At 47.1% G+C, this 20,386-nt stretch overlaps 1 protein-coding gene across 2 annotated transcripts in view; it reads right to left on the bottom strand.

Annotated features, from left to right (window-relative positions):
• Nucleotides 1-20,386, bottom strand: part of RFX8 (regulatory factor X8) — a 68,116-nt gene that overhangs the window by 29,697 nt on the left and 18,033 nt on the right. For both annotated transcript variants that reach the window (XM_005662358.3, XM_085020098.1), the window contains 2 exons: nucleotides 18,555-18,616; nucleotides 17,086-17,172 (listed from right to left, as the gene is read on the bottom strand). In XM_005662358.3, coding sequence (XP_005662415.1) covers nucleotides 17,086-17,172; nucleotides 18,555-18,616 — 149 coding nt within the window. The remainder of the gene's footprint in view (nucleotides 1-17,085; nucleotides 17,173-18,554; nucleotides 18,617-20,386) is intronic.

Here is a 20,386-nt window from a genome sequence, read left to right as displayed (position 1 = left end):
ACACCATGCTGCATAGTGGGAAAAAAATTGTGTTTAGGAAATAACAATAAAAAAATAACAAATAAATAAAGGACACAATGATCTTCTTTGCAGAACAGATACTGACTCACAGGCTTTGAAAACCTTATGGTTTCCATAGGAGACAGGTTGCGGGGTGGGGAGATGCACTGAGGGTTTGGGGTGGAAATGCTATAAAATTTGGTTGTGGTGATTGTTGTACACCTATAAATGTAATAAAATTCATTAAGTAATTAAAAAAAAAACAGTTTACAGGCCTATAAACTGGCAGCCTGATGAGCCCAGCAGAGCTTCCCCTGTGATTAGCTAGGGTGCTTTGGTGGGTACTTATCACAGCCTTGAACCTGGTCAGCACTTAACTAAACTCTTTCACAGATGACAGCCATCTTCCTGGGACTTTCCCTTAGACCCTAAGAAACTGGAATCTGGAAGCTGGAAGGGCTGGCTTCAGACTTAAAAGGAGGACGAGGGTCACCCTCCGCCTTATCCCTCTCCCCTCCCCCAGCCCTGACTCCAGCAGCTCTGGGGGCCAATCCACCAAGAGTGATGCACGGTTATTTTGGATTTGTGTGTGAAACTCCCAAGTTTCTATTCAATGCAGAGTTTGAGCTGAACTCCACAGCCATTTAAGGGAGAGTGGCTTGCATCGTCACTGTCACAAGGAAGATGACTAGGGGACCCCTTGCCACTCGGAGGCCTGCAAGGGGACATGGTGCTGCAGAGATGTGCTATTTTTGTAGCACTGAATTGAGGGATTTTATGCAGCGAAACAACAATAATGGGAAACAGAAATTTGTCAACCTCATGGAGAGACTGGGTCATCTATTAGAAAGTCCCCGTGTCCACTTGGCCAGAAGAGGCCGGCTTGTTTATTCAAAGGGACAGAGAGGCCATCTCTCCCCACCTCTAGAATGCTCTCAGTTGGTCAATGGCCCGTCACATGGGTCAATGTGTAGGCTTACTAAGATCCTAATTATTGAGTTTCCTGTTGTTGCTCAGTGGTTAGCGAACCCAACTAGCATCCATGAGGACTCAGGTTTGATCCCTGCCCTCGCTCAGTGGGTTAAGGATCTGGCGTTGCCGTGAGCTATGATGTGGCTCAGATCCTGCGTTGCTGGGGCTGTGGTGTAGGCCAGCAACTATAGCTCTGATTAGACCCCTAGCCTGGGAACCTCCACATCCTGCAGGTGCAGCCCTAAAAAGGCCAAAAAAAAAAAAAAGATCGCAACTATTTATTTTAAAAATTACCAGTTTCAGAGGCCCCTGGTGAGCAAAGATGCATGAAATTCCATACAAGACAGGGTGGCAGCATTAGAGCCTGGCTACAAAGCAGCCGAGCCAAGAATCCCTATGGGAGACTTGCTTTATGGCAGGAGGAGGTCCGTAGGGGGCCACATCAGGGGTGCTGGTGCCCAGGGCATCTGGCGGATTTAGCTGAGTATACACCACAGGCATAGGCTGTGCTGACCCTGCAGGCCAGCCTGGCTGGGCCAGGATGTGGGACTGGTAGACAGGTGCTTCCCCATGGGGTCAGGGTGAGGAGGCCAAGGAGCCCTGGAGGCGGCAGTCCGAAGTCTCAAGGGTCCAGCCAGGACGGCCTCATGTTCTGGAGGGGGCGGTCACTGCCCCTGTGCCACTTCCTGTGTGCAGTTCTGTTTCAGTCTTTTGGGACATTTATTAGGTTGTGCTCAAAAGCACAGACACTGTGAAAACGGGGCTCTAAGAAAACCACACCAAACATCCAGAGCTGTCCCTGCTGTGAGGGAGGGGCTTCCAGTCCCAAAAAGGGCCTTGCTCCAGCATCCTCCGAGGCCTGGGATCTTTCAAGTCACCAAGTCACACGACGGAGACAGAGGCTGAAGCCTGGGGTGCAGGAGGGACTGAAAGGCAAGTCAGCCCAGCAGAGTAACTTGGTCTCCTGTGAGCTGCCCCCTCAGCTCCTGCTCCAGAGTCCCAGCCAGGCTGGGCCAGCAGGTTAGGTTTTAACCAATCCAGGAAAGGTGTGGGGGAAAGGAGGTGCCGGAAGGGCCAACTGGGGACCTCACCATAGGACAAGCATCCTTGTCCAGCTCCACTGCTCATGAGCTACATGGCCTCCTGTCACTGGAGCTCCGAGGGCCTCAATTTTCCACCCCATGGCAGAGGGGACAGGATCTGACACCCCAAAACCTTTTCCAGCTCCCAGACTCTCTAACCTTCACTCAGAGCCTCCGGGCCACACATGAAGGTTAGAAGGGCCTCAAGGTGGGAGATGGAGGAAGGTCTCTTCTGAGTCCTGCAAACTGTCCACTTCACTCAGTGCAGTATAGACACATAAAAATCACATTCTGTTTTAATTAGTTTTTATGAACAATTTGGCTGAAAAAAAGGGTCTGGCGTCAAGAGGACCGCAACATGGTTAGATGCCACACAAACTCATCCTTTTTCTCCTGTAAAATCTTTCAAATGTAGTGTTAGCATAATATGCTGTTTTGGCATTTAAGTTCCTTTTGGTCTAACTACAATTTGCATTCACATTCTCCGGTTTTGACGTCATTTGTCATGAATCCAGACTTTCATTTGCATCATTTTGGCATCAAAATTCGCCCTCACGAATCATCCTCACAGCAGTGAAACCACCTGAAGCTATTACAAAGGTAAGAGGATAAAAATGCAATAAAACCCAATTCACATCCTGTACTTGCTTAGGGTCATCAAGGAGCTGCACCTTCCCATTACTGAAGCATCGAATTCCACTGCTCACTCAAAGCACAAGAATTTCATTATTTTGGTTTTGATTAGGAGAAGACACCCTCAATTTGATGAATACATTAATGTCTAAAGTGAAACAGTCCATATATGTATTCCTCTCAGGACAGGTGTTACTAGGATTGTGAAAAGCTTTAAGCATTGGGAGTTCCCGTCGTGGCTCAGTGGTTAACAAATCCGACTAGGAACCATGAGGTTACGGGTTCGATCCCTGGCCTTGCCCAGTGGGTTAAGGATCCCGCGTTGCTGTGGCTGTGGTGTAGGCCGGTGGCAACAGCTCCGATTCAACCCCTAGCCTGGGAACCTCCATATGCCGAGGGAGCGGCCCAAGAAATGGCAAAAAGACAAAAAAGAAAAAAAGCTTTAAGCATAATTTTGATTATACGAAAGATACTAATCACTAAAATACACTGAGCAGTTACCCATTACTAAGTGTCATAGTCCCCCCGGCTGGCATGTGGAAGTTCCTGGACCAGGGTTGGAACATGTCCCACAGCAGTGACACAAGCCACATTAGTGACAGCACTGTATCTGTCACTGAGTAGGACCTTACAAGGCCTTCCTGGAATAGCCCCCACTCATGTCCTCCACCTGCCTTCTGTCTGTAGAGGAACTTTAGTCAAAGAATCAATTCATCAGAGAAGTGAGAAAACAGAGAAAAAGGAAAGTACAGAGAAAAAGGAAAACAAAATAATAGCAGTTTAGCCATTCAACCAAGTCAAGGACATTTAGTTCTTCCTCAAGGACTATAGATAATATTCTGAGCCATGTCTTTGGAGCTGTTTTGCAGGTGCTAAAGCCCCCACAGGGTAGAAAAAGTTAACTCTATGATGCCCACAAGCACGCAGACCCCAGACCAGTTGGAACCAGAAGGTTGATGACACTGACTTCCAGTGACCCCTCCCCCATCAGGAAAATGTCCACGAGCTGATGACACCCTGCTCCTTGACACTCTAAGACTCCTCCCTACCCGCTCCATGGGGCAGTCTTTGAGACACCAGCCTGCTGTGTCCCCTTTGCCAGGCAATTAAAGCTACTTTTCTGTTTCCTCCAACTCTGTCTCTGAGTTTCTATTTGGCATCAGTGTATAGAGGTAGCTGGTATTTTGGCAACAGATCCTTAACCCAGGGAGCCACCAGGGAACTCCTTAGAAACCTTACTTATAATCCCTTAGTCCTCACCACAATCCATTAAGTAATGAGTAATGTCATTATTATCCCCATTTAACGTACGGGAAACGAGAAACAATTCACAGAGCTAGAAACCCAGCTCTGACTTGAGATCTTCACCTCTGCCACCTCTTTTACTCTTTCATCTTGTAAGACACACGTGTGTGATAACAAACCTTGCACTTAATCGTAACCAATAGGGAGAGATGTGTGTCATAACGAGCAATGTACCCGAGAAGGACAGAGGACAACGTGAGGGTTCTGAGACTTAAAAGTCGAAAAGAGCAACTTCCTTTCTAGAGCAGGTTAGCTGAGCCTTATGGACTCGTCATTGTCGGTGTTGTGGGGGCTGTTGTTTTTCTACGGCTTGACTCTCTCCTGACCTATTAGATTTTATGAGCAACTTAATTGCAAAACGATGACCTAGCGGGGACGCCTTTGGAGGCATTGAAAGTCTAACTTTTTCACCTTTACCTTCCCAAGGCAACACTCAGCAACTGGAAGGCCGGCTTCCTGGGCAGAGAGCACGCTGCCTTGCCTGGCATCTCAGCTGGGGACACGCCTGTGATGGATGCTCTGAACAGGTGAGATGACTTGGGAGCTTAGGAACATTACCTGCTTTTAAAACCTTCCCCAAGCAAGGGGGAAGTGCAGCCTAGGGCAGACTCCTCCACTCCTCTGTTTTTTGAGCTACTAGACAACAACCATGTCATGCCTATTTTTTTTGAAATCTTAACAAGTTCTAGCCAGCCTTTGCAAAACATAGGGTGGACCAGGCCAAAAAGCGGGTTGCAACTTGGACCCAAGTGATACCTCTGAGGGAGGTGGCTAGGGAGCCCTGTGGAGGTGGGGGGGGCGGGGCTAGGAGGGTTAAGGCCTGTGGGTGCTGAGGCCCCAGGAATGGAAGGAAAAGCTCAGAGGAGCTGCTGCGGTTCTGACATCCTTGGGTCTGAGGCGCCCACAATCGCCCGCCTGCCCTCAGCTCTCTGTGAACTTGCCCTCCTGGGCGGAGAAGTCTGGAAGATGAAGCCTGGGCCTTTCTGCTTTGTGGGCACAGCCAGCCAGCTGTGGCCGCTCATCCCTGGATTCCGAGGGTGCAGGGCTGCTGGGCAGCCCCCTGAATTCACGAGCTGGCAAAGGAACAAAGGCTTGGAGAACAAAGGGCGGACTGTGGAAAGCCAATGTTAGAAGCTTTTTAAAGGCCTTTAATATGCTAAGTTGGAAAAGCTGAGAGAGAGAGAGAGAGAGCTGTGGGAGGGGTGAAAGCAAGGGTTAGTTTCCATATATCCTGAGAGAAACATGATTCTCTGTACAAGTGACTTCAGAATTCACACTGGGGATTCATCTATTTGGAAAATAACAAGAAAGTTTTCCTTGTAACATATTAGCCTGAGACTTGGCCTAAGAGGTAAGGGAATGAAAAATGAAAAATGAGTTTCTCTAGATGTGACAATAATACATGCACACAAACACACACGCTCTCCCTCCCTCAGCCCCCCCACTCCTCCCAATATACTTGGAGCACCGTATCCCTGGGCCTCGAGTCCCCAAGGGTTTGCAGGTCCCCACACAGACCCAAGTCCCTGAACAACAAGACTAGGGTCTTACTGTTCCCCGTAAGATTACGTGATCCTAGAGAGGGAATGTTCTGGATTTGGGGAAGGGGTTCTTTTCATCTGTCACACACTGCCTATTTATAGTCATTTTCCTTAAAAAAAAATAGCCTTAAGCCTCTCATTTGTTTAAAAAAAATCAAGCTTTGTTCTCTCCTGGGTGCAGGGCAGACACCGCCTCAGCAGGTTTTCAGTGGATTCACTACAACACTCCCCCCAACACACCTACTCCCCCAAGACCCTGGTGTCTGGCCACCTGTTCAGGTATCCAACAATGGGAGGCCCTGGCTGGTGGGGGGGGGGGGTCCATGGCTGGGGATCAGGTCCTCCCAAGGCTTCTGCTGGGGTGGAGGGAGGGGTGGGTGGATGCGGGAGAGCACCAGGCATCAGCATCTCTCCACTGACGCTGGAGGGGGGAGAGCGAGGAGCAGGGGCTTATCTTGAGACTAACCTGATTTTAATTAGATTACATGCTTTATTGTGATGCCTGGTGGCGGGGGTGACGGGGAAGCAAGGACCCCAGAGTCCCTCAAAGCCACCAGCCTTGGCTCTGAGCCATATCTCTAGGCTGATGTCCTTATTGATGTTTCCATATCTTTCCTTAACATGAGGTCCAGGGGAAAAAAAAAAAAAAGACAAGATGTCTTTGAAAAAATTCAGATGCCTATCACTCCTCAGGTAAATATTAGCAGGAAAGTGTACACTGGGCCTCAGTTGCTGCACCCATGGAAAAAAGCCATCAAGGAGTTCCTGTTGTGGCGCAGCGGAAATGAAATCTACTAGGATCCATGAGGATGAGGGTTGGATCCCTGGCCTCGCTCAGTGGGTTAAGGATCCGGCATTGCTGTAGCTGTAGCATAGGCCTGCATTTGTAGCTCTGATTTGATCCCTAGCTTGGGAACTTCCATATGCCACAAGCGCAGCCCTAAAATCAAAAAAAGAAAAAGAAAAAAAAAGAAAGAAAGAAAGAAAAAGAAAAAAGAGAAAAAGACAAAGGCCATCAATATGGAGAATGAGGGAAATGCCCCTCTTTGGTTTGGGGCGGGGAGCTCCCTCTGGTGAGCTCTGGCTCCTAAAAGCCTGTGGTGAGCAGTGCCCTGGGCTGACACACCACCTGCCCGTGGGGCTAGCCACTTGCAGAAGCGGCAGGGGTGGGGAGGCGGTCAGGGTCCCGCCGAACAACCGTGCCGCTGTTCCTGCTCCCACACAGGCGAGGAGGAGGAGGCTCAGAGATTTAGGGAGAAGCCGGAGTCGGACTGGGGGGGCTATGAGCAGGGGAAGATGGGAAACTTCAGGGGACCAGTCATCTCGCTTCCTCCTGTCCTGCAGGGAAAGGCTTGGTTGTTTGTAACTGAGGTAATTATAGACTTGAACACAGTTTTAGAAAATTCCCTTTGACCCTCTGCCCATTTCCCTGACAGTAACACTGAGCCCAACTATAGTATACCACAGTCTGGCTTTTGATTCTGATACAATTCACTGATCTGACTCAAATTTCCCAAATTTTACTTAAACTAACTTTTGCGTGTCTGTTAACAATTCCAAGAATTTTTTTTTTTCTTTCACTTTTTAGGGCCGCACCTGTGGCATGTGGATGTTCCCTGACCAGGGATTGAATTGGAGCTGCAGCTGCCAGCCACAGCAAGGCCAGATCTGAGACATGTCTGTGACCCATGCTGCAGCTCATAGTAGCACTGGATCCTCACCTCACTGAGTGAGCCCAGGGATCGAACCTGCATTCTCATGGATACTACTCGTGTTCAAAACCCACTGAGCCACAACAGGAATGCCCACAATTTTTTTTAATGGCTGCACTCACAGCATATGAAAGTTCCCAGGCCAGGGATTGAATCTGAGCTACAGCAGTGACCTACACCATAAGCTGTGGCAACACCGGATTCTTTAACCAAAACTGGATCAAACTCTCGGTTCCACAGCAATCTGAGCCACTACAGATTCTTAACCCCCTGTGCCACAGCAGGAACTCCTACAAGAATACAATTTCATCACCCATGGAGATTCATGTTTTCAACTGACAGACAAAACACAGAACACCTGCATCATCACAGGATCCCTGGTGTTGCCCCCCTGTAATCATACTCATCTCCTGCTCCCTCACCCCCAGGGCTCTAACTCTTGGCAACCACACTTCTGTCCTTTATTTCAAAATGTTTTATAAATGGAGTCATACAGGAAGGCACCTTTTACAATAGGCATTTTCTGACTTAGTATAATTCCCTGGAGAGCCATCTGAGCCATGAATCCACTGTAGCAACAGTCTGTTCCTCTTCACTGCTGCATAGTATTCCCTGGCATGGTAGGACCACTCCTTAAAGTCACCCAGAGAAAGACATCAGGGCTGATTCAGTTTGGGCTTATTACAAAGAAAGCTGCTACAAATACCTGTGTACAGGTTTTAGTGTGGACAGAAGTTTTCATTTCACTGTGATAAATGTCCACGAGTGAGACTGCTGGTTTGGATGGTAAGTGTATGTTTAGTTGTAGAAGAATCTGTCCAACTAGTTTCCAGAGTGGGTGGACCATTTGCATTCTTGTCAGCAGTGGGTGAGTGATCTGGTTTCTCTGCATCCTCACCCTCATGTGGTGGTATCACGATTTTTTACATTAATCAGCCTGAGAGGTGTGTGTTACCTGTGGTATCAATTTCCATTTCCATAATGATGGATGGTGCTGAACATCCTTGTATATACTTAATGGCCATCTGTAGATCCTCTTCAGGAAGATGTATGGTTACGTCTTTTGCCAATTTTTTAATTGGATTGTTTTTAACTGTTGAGTTTTCTTTTTCAGCAGCTCCATGGCACATGGATTTCCTGGGTCAGGAATCAGGTCTGAGTCGGGGTTGTGACCAACACCACAGCTGTGGCAATACCAGAACCTTAACCACTGGACTGGGTTAGGGATCAAACCCGTGTCCCTGCCAAGGCGGAGACAACACTGATTCCATTGCACCACAGTGGGAACTCCTTACTGCTGACTTTTGAAGACTTTGTTTTTTTGGCCAATCCTGAGACATCAGAGTTCCTAGGCCAGGGATCAAACCTGCACCACACCAATGACTTGAGCCACAGCAGTGGCAATACTGGGAACTCCTGGAAGCTCTTTATATAATCTAGATACTATCTTTGTCAGATGTGTGGCTTGTAGGTATTTTCTTCCAGTGCATAGCTTGTCTTTGCAGCCTCTTCACAGGGTCTTTCACAGAACAACAAAAGTTTTCATTCTAATGAGCTCCAACTCATTAGCTTTTCCTTTTATGGATCTTGGTTTTGGTGTCAAGCCTCAGAGCTTTTTGCCTAACCCCAGGGTGTCAAAGATCCTCTATTTTTTTTTTTCTTTTTTGTCTTTTTAGGGCCACATCTGCAGCATAGAGAAGTTCCCAGGCTAGGGGATGAATGAGAGCTACAGCTGTTGGCCTACACCACAGCCACAGCAATGCCAGATCCAAGCCACGTCTGCGACCTACACCACAGCTCACAGCAACGCCTGATCCTTAATCCACTAAGCGAGGCCAGGGATCAAACCTGTGTCCTCATGGATGCTAGTCAGATTCGTTTCCTCTGAGCCGCGATGGGAACTCCTATTTTTTTTTTTATTTTAATATTTTTATGTCTTAAGTGTAAGTCTGTGATCCACCCTGAGTTAATTCTTCTATCAGTTGTGAAGTTAATTTCTTTGCATGTAGATGTATGGCTGTTCCTGCACCATCTGTTAAAAAGCTAGTCTCCTTCCATTGAATTACTCTTGCACCTTTGTGGGAAATCAGCTGGCCGTATTTGACTGGGTCTATTTCTAGATTCTCTACTCTGTTGCATTGGTCTGTATCTCTGCCTCCACCAAACCACACTGTCTTGATGACCTCAGCTACTTTGTGAGCCTTAGAATACTTCCTCCCACTCGATTCTTCTTTGTCAAAGTTGTTTGAGCTGTTTTAGGGCCTTGCCTTTCCAGGTAACTTTTTCTTTTTCTTTTTTTGTCTTTTTTAGGGCTGCACCCATGGCATATGGAAGTTCCCAGGCTAGGGGTCGAATGAGAACTAAGGCTGCCGGCCTATACCACAGCCACAGCAATGCGGGATCTGAGCCACGTCTGCGACCTACACCACAGCTCACGGCAACACTGGATCCTTAACCCACTGAGCGAGGCCAGGGATCGAACCCACATCCTCATGGATGGTAGTTGGGTTCGTTAATCGCTGTACCACGATGGGAACTCCTCCATATAACTTTTAGAATAAGCTGCCAATGTCTATAAAAAGAACTTGACAGTATTTTTATAAACAACTTCATTGAGAGAGAATTCCCACACCACACAATTCATCTCAAGAGTGCAATCCGGTGCTTCCTCAGCCTAGTCACAGGGTCCTGCTCTTGTGTCGAGAAGACAGAACACAATAGGCCTGAGACTGCTGTCCTGAGAAAAGCCTGCTTGCAGGAAGGGCCCGTGGCTGGCATCTGGGAACTTGGCTTCTACAGTGGTTCTCAGGCAACAGGTAGCAGGTAAGAGGGGTTCACTCTTCCTGGACTGTTGGTGCACATAAAGCAGTTCATGCTGAACAACCTGTTGTCTCTGTGGGAACCTATGGATTTGGCGCATGCCCAGAAGATGCTTATGTGACCAGCCTCCGGTAAACAGGTTGAGTGTGGTGTCTCGGGTGGGCCTCCCTGAGCAGAAACTTCACCGAGTGTTGCTGTCTCTGCACAGAGGAGTGAGCATGGGAAGACAAGGGCATGAGGCAGGCTGCCTGTGACTTCTCCAGATCCTGCCTCCCTTTCCCTTTGGAGCGGTCTCTGCAGTAAATCATCACCTGGGCTAAGGGCTCGTTGCCGGTGCTGCCTGGGGTGCTAGAGCTCCTTCCCCAGGCAGGGGAGGGGCTGGGGGCCAAAGAAGCTCCCTGGACCAGGACACCTGCTGCAGCTGGGTCTGTCTTGCCGGATCAGCTCACATTCCTAGCAGAATTCCTGATGGAAAGGGGGTGTCTCAGACTCAGCAAGGAAGGGCAGTTTTCCCTTACTGCTGATGTTTGACAGGAATCTCCCTTTGGCTTCCCCTCGCCTGATATTGTTAGAGAAACTCCAGAAAGAGGGAGTTCCTCCAGGATGCCTTTTCTGGCTTGGTCGGGTAGTTAAGGGTGGATGTCAGATGCCCCGCCCCTGTGCTGGTTTTGCTGTCCTGGGGTCCCCAACCTGCTCACTTTCTTCTTATCAGCTTTCAGAGTTCCCCTCTGGTTGCTTCTGGCATTATTTCCAGGGTTTACACTTGTACTGAGCAGGGAGGAGCAGAAAGAAACGAGGTCTGTGCCATCCCGTCCCCATCAAAAGTCCTCGTCATCCTGTTTGAACTCATCCTACTTTAATTGATTAAGAGCAAGCATATAATCGAGCCTTCAACTCACTGGGAACATTGTTTTATAATGTATAAAAGATCTGCTTTCAAAAAGTTTCCAAGGTTGCTAGAATTACGTATAGGGAGCAGGAAGCAGATTTATTTTTCCTTGCTCCTGACCTCGAATCCAAACAAATACCCTGGAAATGACTCCATCGCCCATGATAAAAGGGCACTGAGAGCTGGAGAGAAGTGGGCTGACGGGGGAACCCAGGACGGGAGAAGTGACAATGTGCTGAATTCCCTGTTTGGGTGTTCGTTTGTTTTTTTTAAATCTTCTATGTATTTCTGGACTGGGCACGGGAGGGACCCGTACCCCAAAACTGTCAACAGGCAGAGACCTCAGTGCCAAGGCAAGTCTGCAGCTCTAGCCAGGGACCCAAAAGAGGGAGCCCAGCAAGGACCATGCAGCCCCAATTGGCAGCTCCAAAGTCTCAGTGGGCTGAGCACCCCACTCCATACCCAGGGCAGTGACAGGGGCAGACCCACTGCAGGGACAGAACTGAAGCCCTGACCAACTCAACTCCTGGTCTCTGCTTGGAGCTCAGAAGGGCAAGTGTCTGACGCAGAGGGGCAAAGCCAGCAGAATTCGGTGTCTCCCTGCCCTTTGGCATGTGGCACAAGGGGACCCAGGCCCAGCACTCTGGCTCTGTCTGCTCCCAGGAGAAGGCAGCCCCCAGAGGTGGGTTCTGCCCCTGCAGGTGGCACCAGCGAGGAACCCATGGAAAGTCCCAGCAGGGCCAGAAGAACGAGGCAGATCAGAACAGCTTGATCAGAAAACTAAAGTGTCACCAGAACTACAGCCCACAAAACTAAGTCGGAGTCTATATGCTCTGCCTACACAGGGTGACCGCCTGCTAAATAGAAAATTTAAATAGGGTCAAAAGTCTCCTAACACAACCCAAATGCCCAGGACACAAGAGATCACCCCTAAAATACACAGATCAATGGAACATAATAGAGAGCCCACAGAAATAAACCCACACCTATACGGTCAATTAATTTATGACAAAGGAGCAAAGAATATACAATGGGGAAAAGCACTCTCTTCACCAAAGGGCGTTGGAAAAATTGAACAGACACATGCAGAAGAATAAATCTAGAGTACTATCTTACACCATACACACAATTAACCCAAAATGAACTAAAGACTTGAATGTAAGACCTAAAGCCATAAAACTCCTAGAATCCCTGACACAGATCTTAGTGATGTTTTGAATCTGACACCAAAAGTAAAAGCAACCAAAGCAGAAACAAACAAGTGGGGTTACATCGAACTACAAAGCTTGTTGCACAGCAAAGGAAACCATTAACATGATAAGTCAACCTGTGAAACTGGAGAAAATATTTGCAAATCATGTAACTGATAAGGGGTTAATATCAAAAATATAAAGAACTCGAACGACTCAATAGCAAAAAACCAAACAATCTGACCGAAAAAATGGACAGATTACCTGAATAGGCATTTTTCCAAAGAAGACATACAGATGGCCAACAGGCACATGAAAAGATGCTCGACATCACTAATCATCAGGGAAATGCAAATAAAACCCACAATGAGTTATCACCTCACACCTCAGAAGAGCTATCATCAAAAGTCTACAAATAACAAATGCTGGCAAAGATGTGGAGAAAAGAAAACTCCTCCTACACTGTAAGTGGGAATGTAAATCGGTGCAGCTGCTGTGGAAAACAGTATGAAAGTCCCTCAAAAAATCAAAGATAGACTTATCATATGATCCAGCAACCCCACTTCTGGGTCTTTATTCAAAGAAAACAACAGCATCAACTGGAAAAGGTCTATGCACCTCCATGGTCACTGCAGTATCATTTACACCAGCCAAGCTATGGAAACAGCCTAGGTTTTCACTGACGGATGAATGGATAAAGAGATTGTGTAAATGGATACACACCATGGAATATTATTCAGCCATAAAAAAGAATGAAATCTTGCCATTTGGGTCAACATGGATGCATCTTGAGGGCATTACGCCAAGTGAAGTGAGCCAGACAGAACAAAATAAATACTGTACGATCTCACTTATATGTGGAATCTTAAAAAAAAAAAAAAGCAAAGAGTAAGCTCATAGAGGCAGTGGTTGCTAGGGATGGTGGGGGGGTGCTGGAGGGTGAGCAAAATGGGTGAAGGGAGTCAAAGATGCAAACTTCCAATTATAAAATAAGTCCTGGGACTGGAACATAGAGTGTGATGATTATAGTTAATAATAATGTTTCATACACTGAAAGCTGCTAACGGAGTAGATTTTTTTTTTCTTTTCTTTTCTTTCTTTTTTTTTTTTTTTTAGGGCCGCACTCATGGCATACAAAAGTTCCCAGGCTCGGGGTCGAATCAGAGCTACAGCTGCCTGTCTACACCACAGCCACAGCAATGCAGGATCCAAGCCAAGTCTGTGACCTACACCACAGTTCATGGCAACGCCAGATCCTTAACCCACTGAGGGAGGCCAGGGATCAAACCTGCATGCTCATGGATACTCTTCAGATTCATTTCCACTGAGCCACAATGAGAACTCCTAACAGAGTAGATCTTAAAAGTGATCATGACAAGAAAAAAATTCTGTAGCTACATACAGTGACAGATGATCACCAGATTAATTGTGGGAATCATTCTGCAATATATACAAAGACCCAGTCATAATATTGTACACCTGATAATATTATGTTGTTATGTAAATCACACCTCAATAAAAAAAAAAAAAAAAGAAAGAGAAACTGACCACAGGGGAAGCCTTGTTTATCTTGCTTATGGCTTGGTCACCAGTAGTTAGAACAGGGCCTGACTAATTGTAGGAACTCAAATATTTGCTGAAAGAACAGGTAAACGAATAGATGAGATACAGTTTTCATGACCTAGAAACCAGAGAGATGAAGTTTTTATTTTCAGAGCTCATTTTTAAAATATCACACAGGTCCTGATGTAAAAGATGCCGGATAATGAAACAGAAGACAGTTTTGCCAGCACAGCTCACAGATTATTAACAACAATACTGCTATTTATTATACTTCTGCCTTTTAAAATATACATGTGGTGTTTCTTACAAGGTGAAATTGGTAAGGAAGTTACCTTTAAACCTTAACGCTTAAAAAATCTCTTAATTGGCCATGACTTTTAGAGTCGATCAATTATCAGTTACCTGTGGAACATAGGACGTTAAGAGCACCTGCTGCTGGGAGTTCTCTATGGAGCAGCCGGTTAAGGACCAGGGGCTGTCACTGCAGCAGCCTGGGTTGCTGCTGTGGCGCAGGTTCAACCCCTGGCCCGGGAACTTCTGTATACTGTGGGCGCAGCCAAAAAAAAAGTCCTTTTGCTGGACTGATGTTGTGAATAAGCCAACGTCACCGTAGTCCTCATCTTTGTTCCCTCATAGCCCTTCCTGTTCATCCCCCACAAAGACTAGTTCCAGCCCCTTTCTCTGTGACATCAACCCAGAGGCCTCAGGACACCAATGGCCTCTCACCCCAGCCCAGGGCCTGCCCTGTCGGGTGCTCTGGGCAAGCGAGAGAAGGGCATTTGCACGAGGCAGGTTCCAACTACAACTGAAGTGAATCACTTGTCCTTCCTACTCCCTTCCCTAACTTCTCTATTTTGGCTGCTCTGATTTTTCCATCCTGTGACTAAGGGCTCAATAAGAGACGTAAGAGGAAGAGCTGGTTGGAGACCGACAGTAATGATGTGACTTGAGGTTGAGGCTGAGGTTTCTGTGGGACCCGGGTCATCTGAGTCATGTCCTGCCTCCTGTGGACACAGACTTAACCATCTGAAGAGCCCGCTGCCGTAGGAGGGTCTTGCAGCCCCGCCTCCGTTTTGGTTCAGATGCCCATCAGAAGGATTGCGGCAGCCTGAGGATCATTTCCTGGCTGTTGTCACTCTCCTTCTGGTCTCATCTCCTTAAGCCCCAGTTCCAAGTTTTTCACATTTCACCAGCTGCTTTAGGGCGGGCACTGTGCTTCGGCAATGGTGGAGTGAAGACGAGCCAAGTCCCCATGGCTCCTGGCCTGGCAGAGGTCCCCAAAACGATGCCACCCATTTCCCAGAGGACATCTCCCAAGGCTTCCAGACACCTGTGCTCCCAGCAAGGATGCAGAGCCCTCCTCCTGGCTGGTCCTCCAGCCCATCCCCACATCCGGTGCACAGGGCCTTTGCCTTCACACCCCATCTTTGCTCCTGGGCCTCCCAAGCATGGGCTACCTCTCTCTCCTGTCTCCCTACCCAGCCATCAACACTCCAATCTGTCCTTCACGGCTTAGCTCAAAGCACACCTTTCACAGAATCTTCGAGCTCCCTGGCCCCAGATCTGTGCTCTCCAAGTTCTCAGAGACCTTCTGTACCCTTCTGACACCATCACGTTATAAATGTCCTTCTGTCTCCCCTGTCATGCCATCAAGGGCAAGGATCCATGTCTTACCCGTGGGGGTGGTTTCTCACGGCTCCCCCTCTGCAGCTGCCTTACAATGCAAGACACCTTGTACAAAAGGTCACTATACAATGTGTTAGAATCACCGTCCACACCAGAACATATTTGAGAGGGAAAGGGCCGCTTGTCATCATGATGCACGCTAGAACTGAAGCTAAAATTGCCTTTGGCTATATGGATACAGGCTCATCCACCTATGCCGCATGAAGCCTGGAGGGACAATTAATGAATGAAGAAGAACGCTGACTGTGTAGATGGCCAGTGAACAGTGGGTGACAGTGGAGGAGGGGGCCTTTCCTAGAGCCAAGGTAGCTGGGGACGGTTTCACGGAGCAGGTGGTCCCCAAGGAAGGAGCAGGACTCAGGGAGGTCCAACGAGACAGAGAGAAGGAGTGACCTCAAGGAAGGACAGAGTGACGGGAGCAAATACAGAACCACAACTAATGTATTCAGAGAAAAGTGAGTATGGCCGAAACCAACGGTTTATATGGGGAGAAAGAGGCCACGTGGTTGGAAAGTGCAATGGGGATGAACTGGGTGCAGACATCAGTCTGGGAAAGAGAGGGTGTGGCTTTATCAGGATGTGTGAGCAAGCACCCAAGTGTTTCTGAGCATGAAAGAGACAGAGGGAGTTCCCTGCTGGTGCATGGTCACTGCAGTGGCTTGGGTCACTGCTGTGGTGAAGGTTCGGTCCCTGGCCCAGGAGCTTCCACATGCCACGGTCATGACCAATAAAAAGGAAGAGACAAAGACAAGGCAGAATTTGGGGAAGGTTAGTCTCCTGCTGTGTTTAGACAGGTGAGGCTGAGGAGAGGGAGGCCACCCAGGATCCACGGAAATAATCTCAGTGTGAGATGATGAGGGCTTAGGGAAACATCAATGACCAGAAAGAGTGGCTCAGGAGACCTGAAAAGGAAGAATCAACAGGACTTGTGACCCAAGGGATTTGCGGATGGCTTTGGGGTGACCCTCTGCGCAGGTTCTATCTGTTGCGATTAAAGATGGAAATGAGGAAGTCAAGAGTCTGAGAGGCCTGGAGGGAAGGGATGAAGTTAAATTCAGTCCTCACTGTGGGCACCATGGGGTCCTCTGGATGGAAATGTCCAGTGGACAGTCACCCAGGAGGGCCTAGGCGGTGGGAGAGATGAGGAGCAGCGAAAATGATTTAGAAGCAGGAGTGGTCCATGGAGGGAGCAACAGAGGAAAGGAAAGGATGAATTGTCTTGGGGCCAAAGTGTAGGAAGAGCACATTTGCTTATAAAGGGCTGGATGTCAGAGCAATGCCTGCCCTGGACGGGGAGGGGAGAGGTCAGGAGACCAAGATGGGGTCATTCTACAGAAGGAATGGAGGGTCCTAGGGGCTAGAGGATGTTTCAAGAAAGAAAAGGCCAATTCTGTTCAATTTTACAGAGGAAGTGAGAAGAATCAAGACTTAATGAACAGTGGCCTTGGCAATGGAGATAATGACGGGAAGGACCAGTCCCCAGGGAAACCAATGCGATGTGCATTTCTCTGGCCAATGACGGTGCCAGAGACTAAGGCTGTCCATGTTGGAGGCGTGTTGATGGGACTGTGTGTTTCCATCCATAAGAAGAAAGAACGGCAGAACAGCCACTGCACCAGTTAGATTCAGCTAAAGTACAAAACAGTCCTAAGGCTGTGACCTACGATCAAAATACCTGTGACAGACACTCACCTGTGAAATCTTTTTCCACCCAGAAGGTAGCAATATTGGGCATAGAACAAAGAACTTTTCTTCATACAGATGCCGTCATAATGATACCTGAAAAATAAAGGTTGTCCTGAAGATTATGGCAAACCACTGGTCTGCTTTAGAGAAGACACCGAACAGACTAGCCAAGGAAGACTTGGAGTTCTCCTGGTTTCATCATTGATTCCATTTACTAGGAAAAGCTAATCAGGCATGTGGCCTGACCAAGCTCTGTTAGGCAGACAGTTTCAAGCCTGACAATTTCCAACTATTTCAAAACCACTGGCTTTGAAACAGGCTCTACTCTGCCTCCCAGTTGGTGACATCCAATCATAGAGATGCCACCCGGAAAGGCTCCCGCAGCCCTGCCATTGACCTTCTCAAAGTGAAGCGGGCCGACCCCAGGGCTCCCTCTGCTGAACCAGCTCAGGTTCTCAGACCCCCCAGGAAAGGAGGCCCTTCCTCCTCTGCTGAGCCCAGAAAAGGCAGCAGGAGGGGAGGTTTTCAAATCCACCCTTGCCCAGTGTTTAGCTCGGCAAACTCTTCTGCGTCTTCGACTCCTTCATGGGTGGCAGGCTCCCATCCCTCCTTACCGATTTCCTCGTCTCACTGATTTCTCCTGATTTTTCTTGATTTAAAACAACAACAAATAACAATGAAAACTAAGTGAGAATTATCACAGGATGCACCCGATAACACTGGAATTTCCTTTCCCATTAAAAATATCACCTGGGATACCTCGGTCTCCTGAATATCATTCCAATCTGTGAATTAGAAGAACGCTTAGAAACTTTAGTCTGGAGAGTAATTAAAACAGTCTTATGGTTCTAGGGGTGTAATGACTTCACTATTTCAATGATTAGACACTGACATGTCTAAACGTCTGAAGGACTGAAAAAAAAATTCTCTATGACTTTTGTATTTTAACAAAATCTCTCAAGAAAATAGAAACGAACATTTCTGGTATCACCTGAATTATATCAGGCACTAGGGATTTCATGTAATTAGGGGACGTCTTTGGTACCAGGTGATATGCATCATTCATTTGGTTTTACATTTTGGGGGCCACGCATTACGTGATTTTTCAAAATGTGTGTATTCAACATTTAAAATAAAACAGATTCACAGACAGAGAGAACAGACCTGTGGTTGTCAAGGGGCGGGGGGAGCAGAGAGGGATGGGAGTTTTGGGTTAATAGATGCAAACTATGACATTTAGAATGGATGGGCGATGAGGTCCTACTGTACAGCATAGGGAACTCTATCCAGTCTCTTGGGATAGACCGTGATGGAAAATAATATAAGAAAGGGAATTATAGATTATATACATGTATGACCGGGTCACTGTGCTGTACAGCAGAGATTGGCACAACATTGTAAATCAACTACGCTTTAATAAAAATACTGTTTTAATTTTAAAAAATAATAAAAAAACACAAAAATGATCAACCCACCTGGCACTTCCTCTTGTGCCCAGTCTCCGGGAGGCAAGATCAGGGAAAACCAAGTGCACAAGCTGAAAAAATAAGCCAGATTTGAAGTTGCAACTTGAAAATTTAGAAATAGAACTTCCAACTTCTTTAAACATATAAGGCTTAAACTGTATTTCCTCTTTTCAGATCATTAAGAAAATACATAGAGTTCCTGTAGTGGCTCCAGTGGAAACGAATCTGACTAGGATCCATGAGGATCCAGGTTCCATCCCTGGCCCCGCTCAGTGGGTTAAGGATCTGTGTTGCTGTGGCTGTGGTATAGGCCGGCAGCTACAGCTCCGATTGGACTCCTCGCCTGGGAACTTCCATGTGCCATGGGTGTGACTCTAAAAAGACAAATATATATATGTCAATGAAATTTGGAAAAATCAGACAAGTCTAAAGAAGGAAACATTCCATTCAGAGGAAATGCCACGTGAACCTCAATGTGGTTCATTCCCATGTCTTCCCCAAAGCCTCACCGTGTACATAGATTCTGTGGGTCTACACAGGAAATACCAGCATCACGCAATGAGCATGGCTGCCGTTGTTGTATTATTTTTTTAATTTTATTTTGTTTTTTGGGGTGTCTGCAGTTTTGCTTTTCACTTTCTTCCCTCCCCAGTGGACCACAAGCATTTCCCCTTGTCATTAAAAATCCTCTGAAAACAGAGGGATTACTCACTGCCCAGCAGCCCATCATGGCAGTGCCAAATTTTCCTTCTTTCACTGTGATCGGCATTTTCACTTTTTTTTTTTTTTTTCATGGCTGCACCCAAGGCATATGGAAGTTTCTGGGCCAGAAATGGAATCCCAGCCATAGCTGTGACTTGCGTGCCTCAGCTTCTGCAATGTGGGATCCTTTAACCCACTGTGCCACAGTCGGAACGCCTTACTTTTTAACATTATTCATTTGTTTACCTGAATTTTTTCATTTGAAAGATTTTGTTCGCCAGTGCTGTTAAATACTGAATAAACAGCTACTTCTGACTCAACTTCTCATCTCCCAGTTAGTTTTTTGATGTACATTTTGTTAGTACTGATATGTCTGTGAGCAGTTACATTTTTAAAAAATAGAAGTCTCGAGTTCCCGTTGTGGTACAGTGGAAATGAATCTGACTAATATCCATGAGGATATGGGTTCGATCCCTGGCCTCGCTCAGTGGGTCAGGGATCTGGCATTGCTGTGGGTGTGGTGTAGGCCAGCAGCTGCCGTTCCAATTCAACCCCCAGCCTGGAACTTCCATACACCATAGGTGCGGCCCTAAAAAGAAAAGAGAAAAAAGTAGACGTCTGTTCTGTTTAAAGGTCCATGACAAGCATGGTATCCAAGTGCATGTCTGTTGAAAAGGGAAATCCTGGATTATTACAAAAATACAGAGCAGGAAGACAGGATGTTCCGAGCAATCATGTAATGATTTCTGCAATTTTCTACAACTCCCCCTATAATCATTTGGCCTCTGATCCTGCCTTCCTCTTCCTTTTATTCTTAGCTTCCAAGCAGCAGGATTTGACAGTGTCTTGAAATGTGTCTTTCGTCTGGCTCTGGACCCTACCTCCTCCTACAGGAAGCTGCCCAAACCTGGGGCTGGAGGCACAATGAAGGGCCAGGAGGCAAGGCTGGCACCATCAAACCTTGGGGTCATGAGGTCAAATCGAGGTTCCTTCCAAAATGTACAATGAAAGTAAGTGTACAGATGAAAAACACATGATAAGAGGGAAAAGTCAGCAAAGACTAAATGCAGAATTCAGAGCCAGACATTCCTACATTCAACAACAGATTCTCACAATATCCCCTTAAGAAAATCACTTAA

Source organism: Sus scrofa, chromosome 3 (assembly GCF_054392235.1).
Source record: "Sus scrofa isolate SSC_HxYL_T2T_F1_AM1 chromosome 3, Sscrofa_HxYL_maternal_Yorkshire_Landrace_v2.0, whole genome shotgun sequence".
Lineage (NCBI taxonomy): Eukaryota > Metazoa > Chordata > Mammalia > Artiodactyla > Suidae > Sus > Sus scrofa.
Note: the sequence above shows the minus strand (reverse complement) of the source record. Positions and strands in the feature narration are given on the sequence as shown.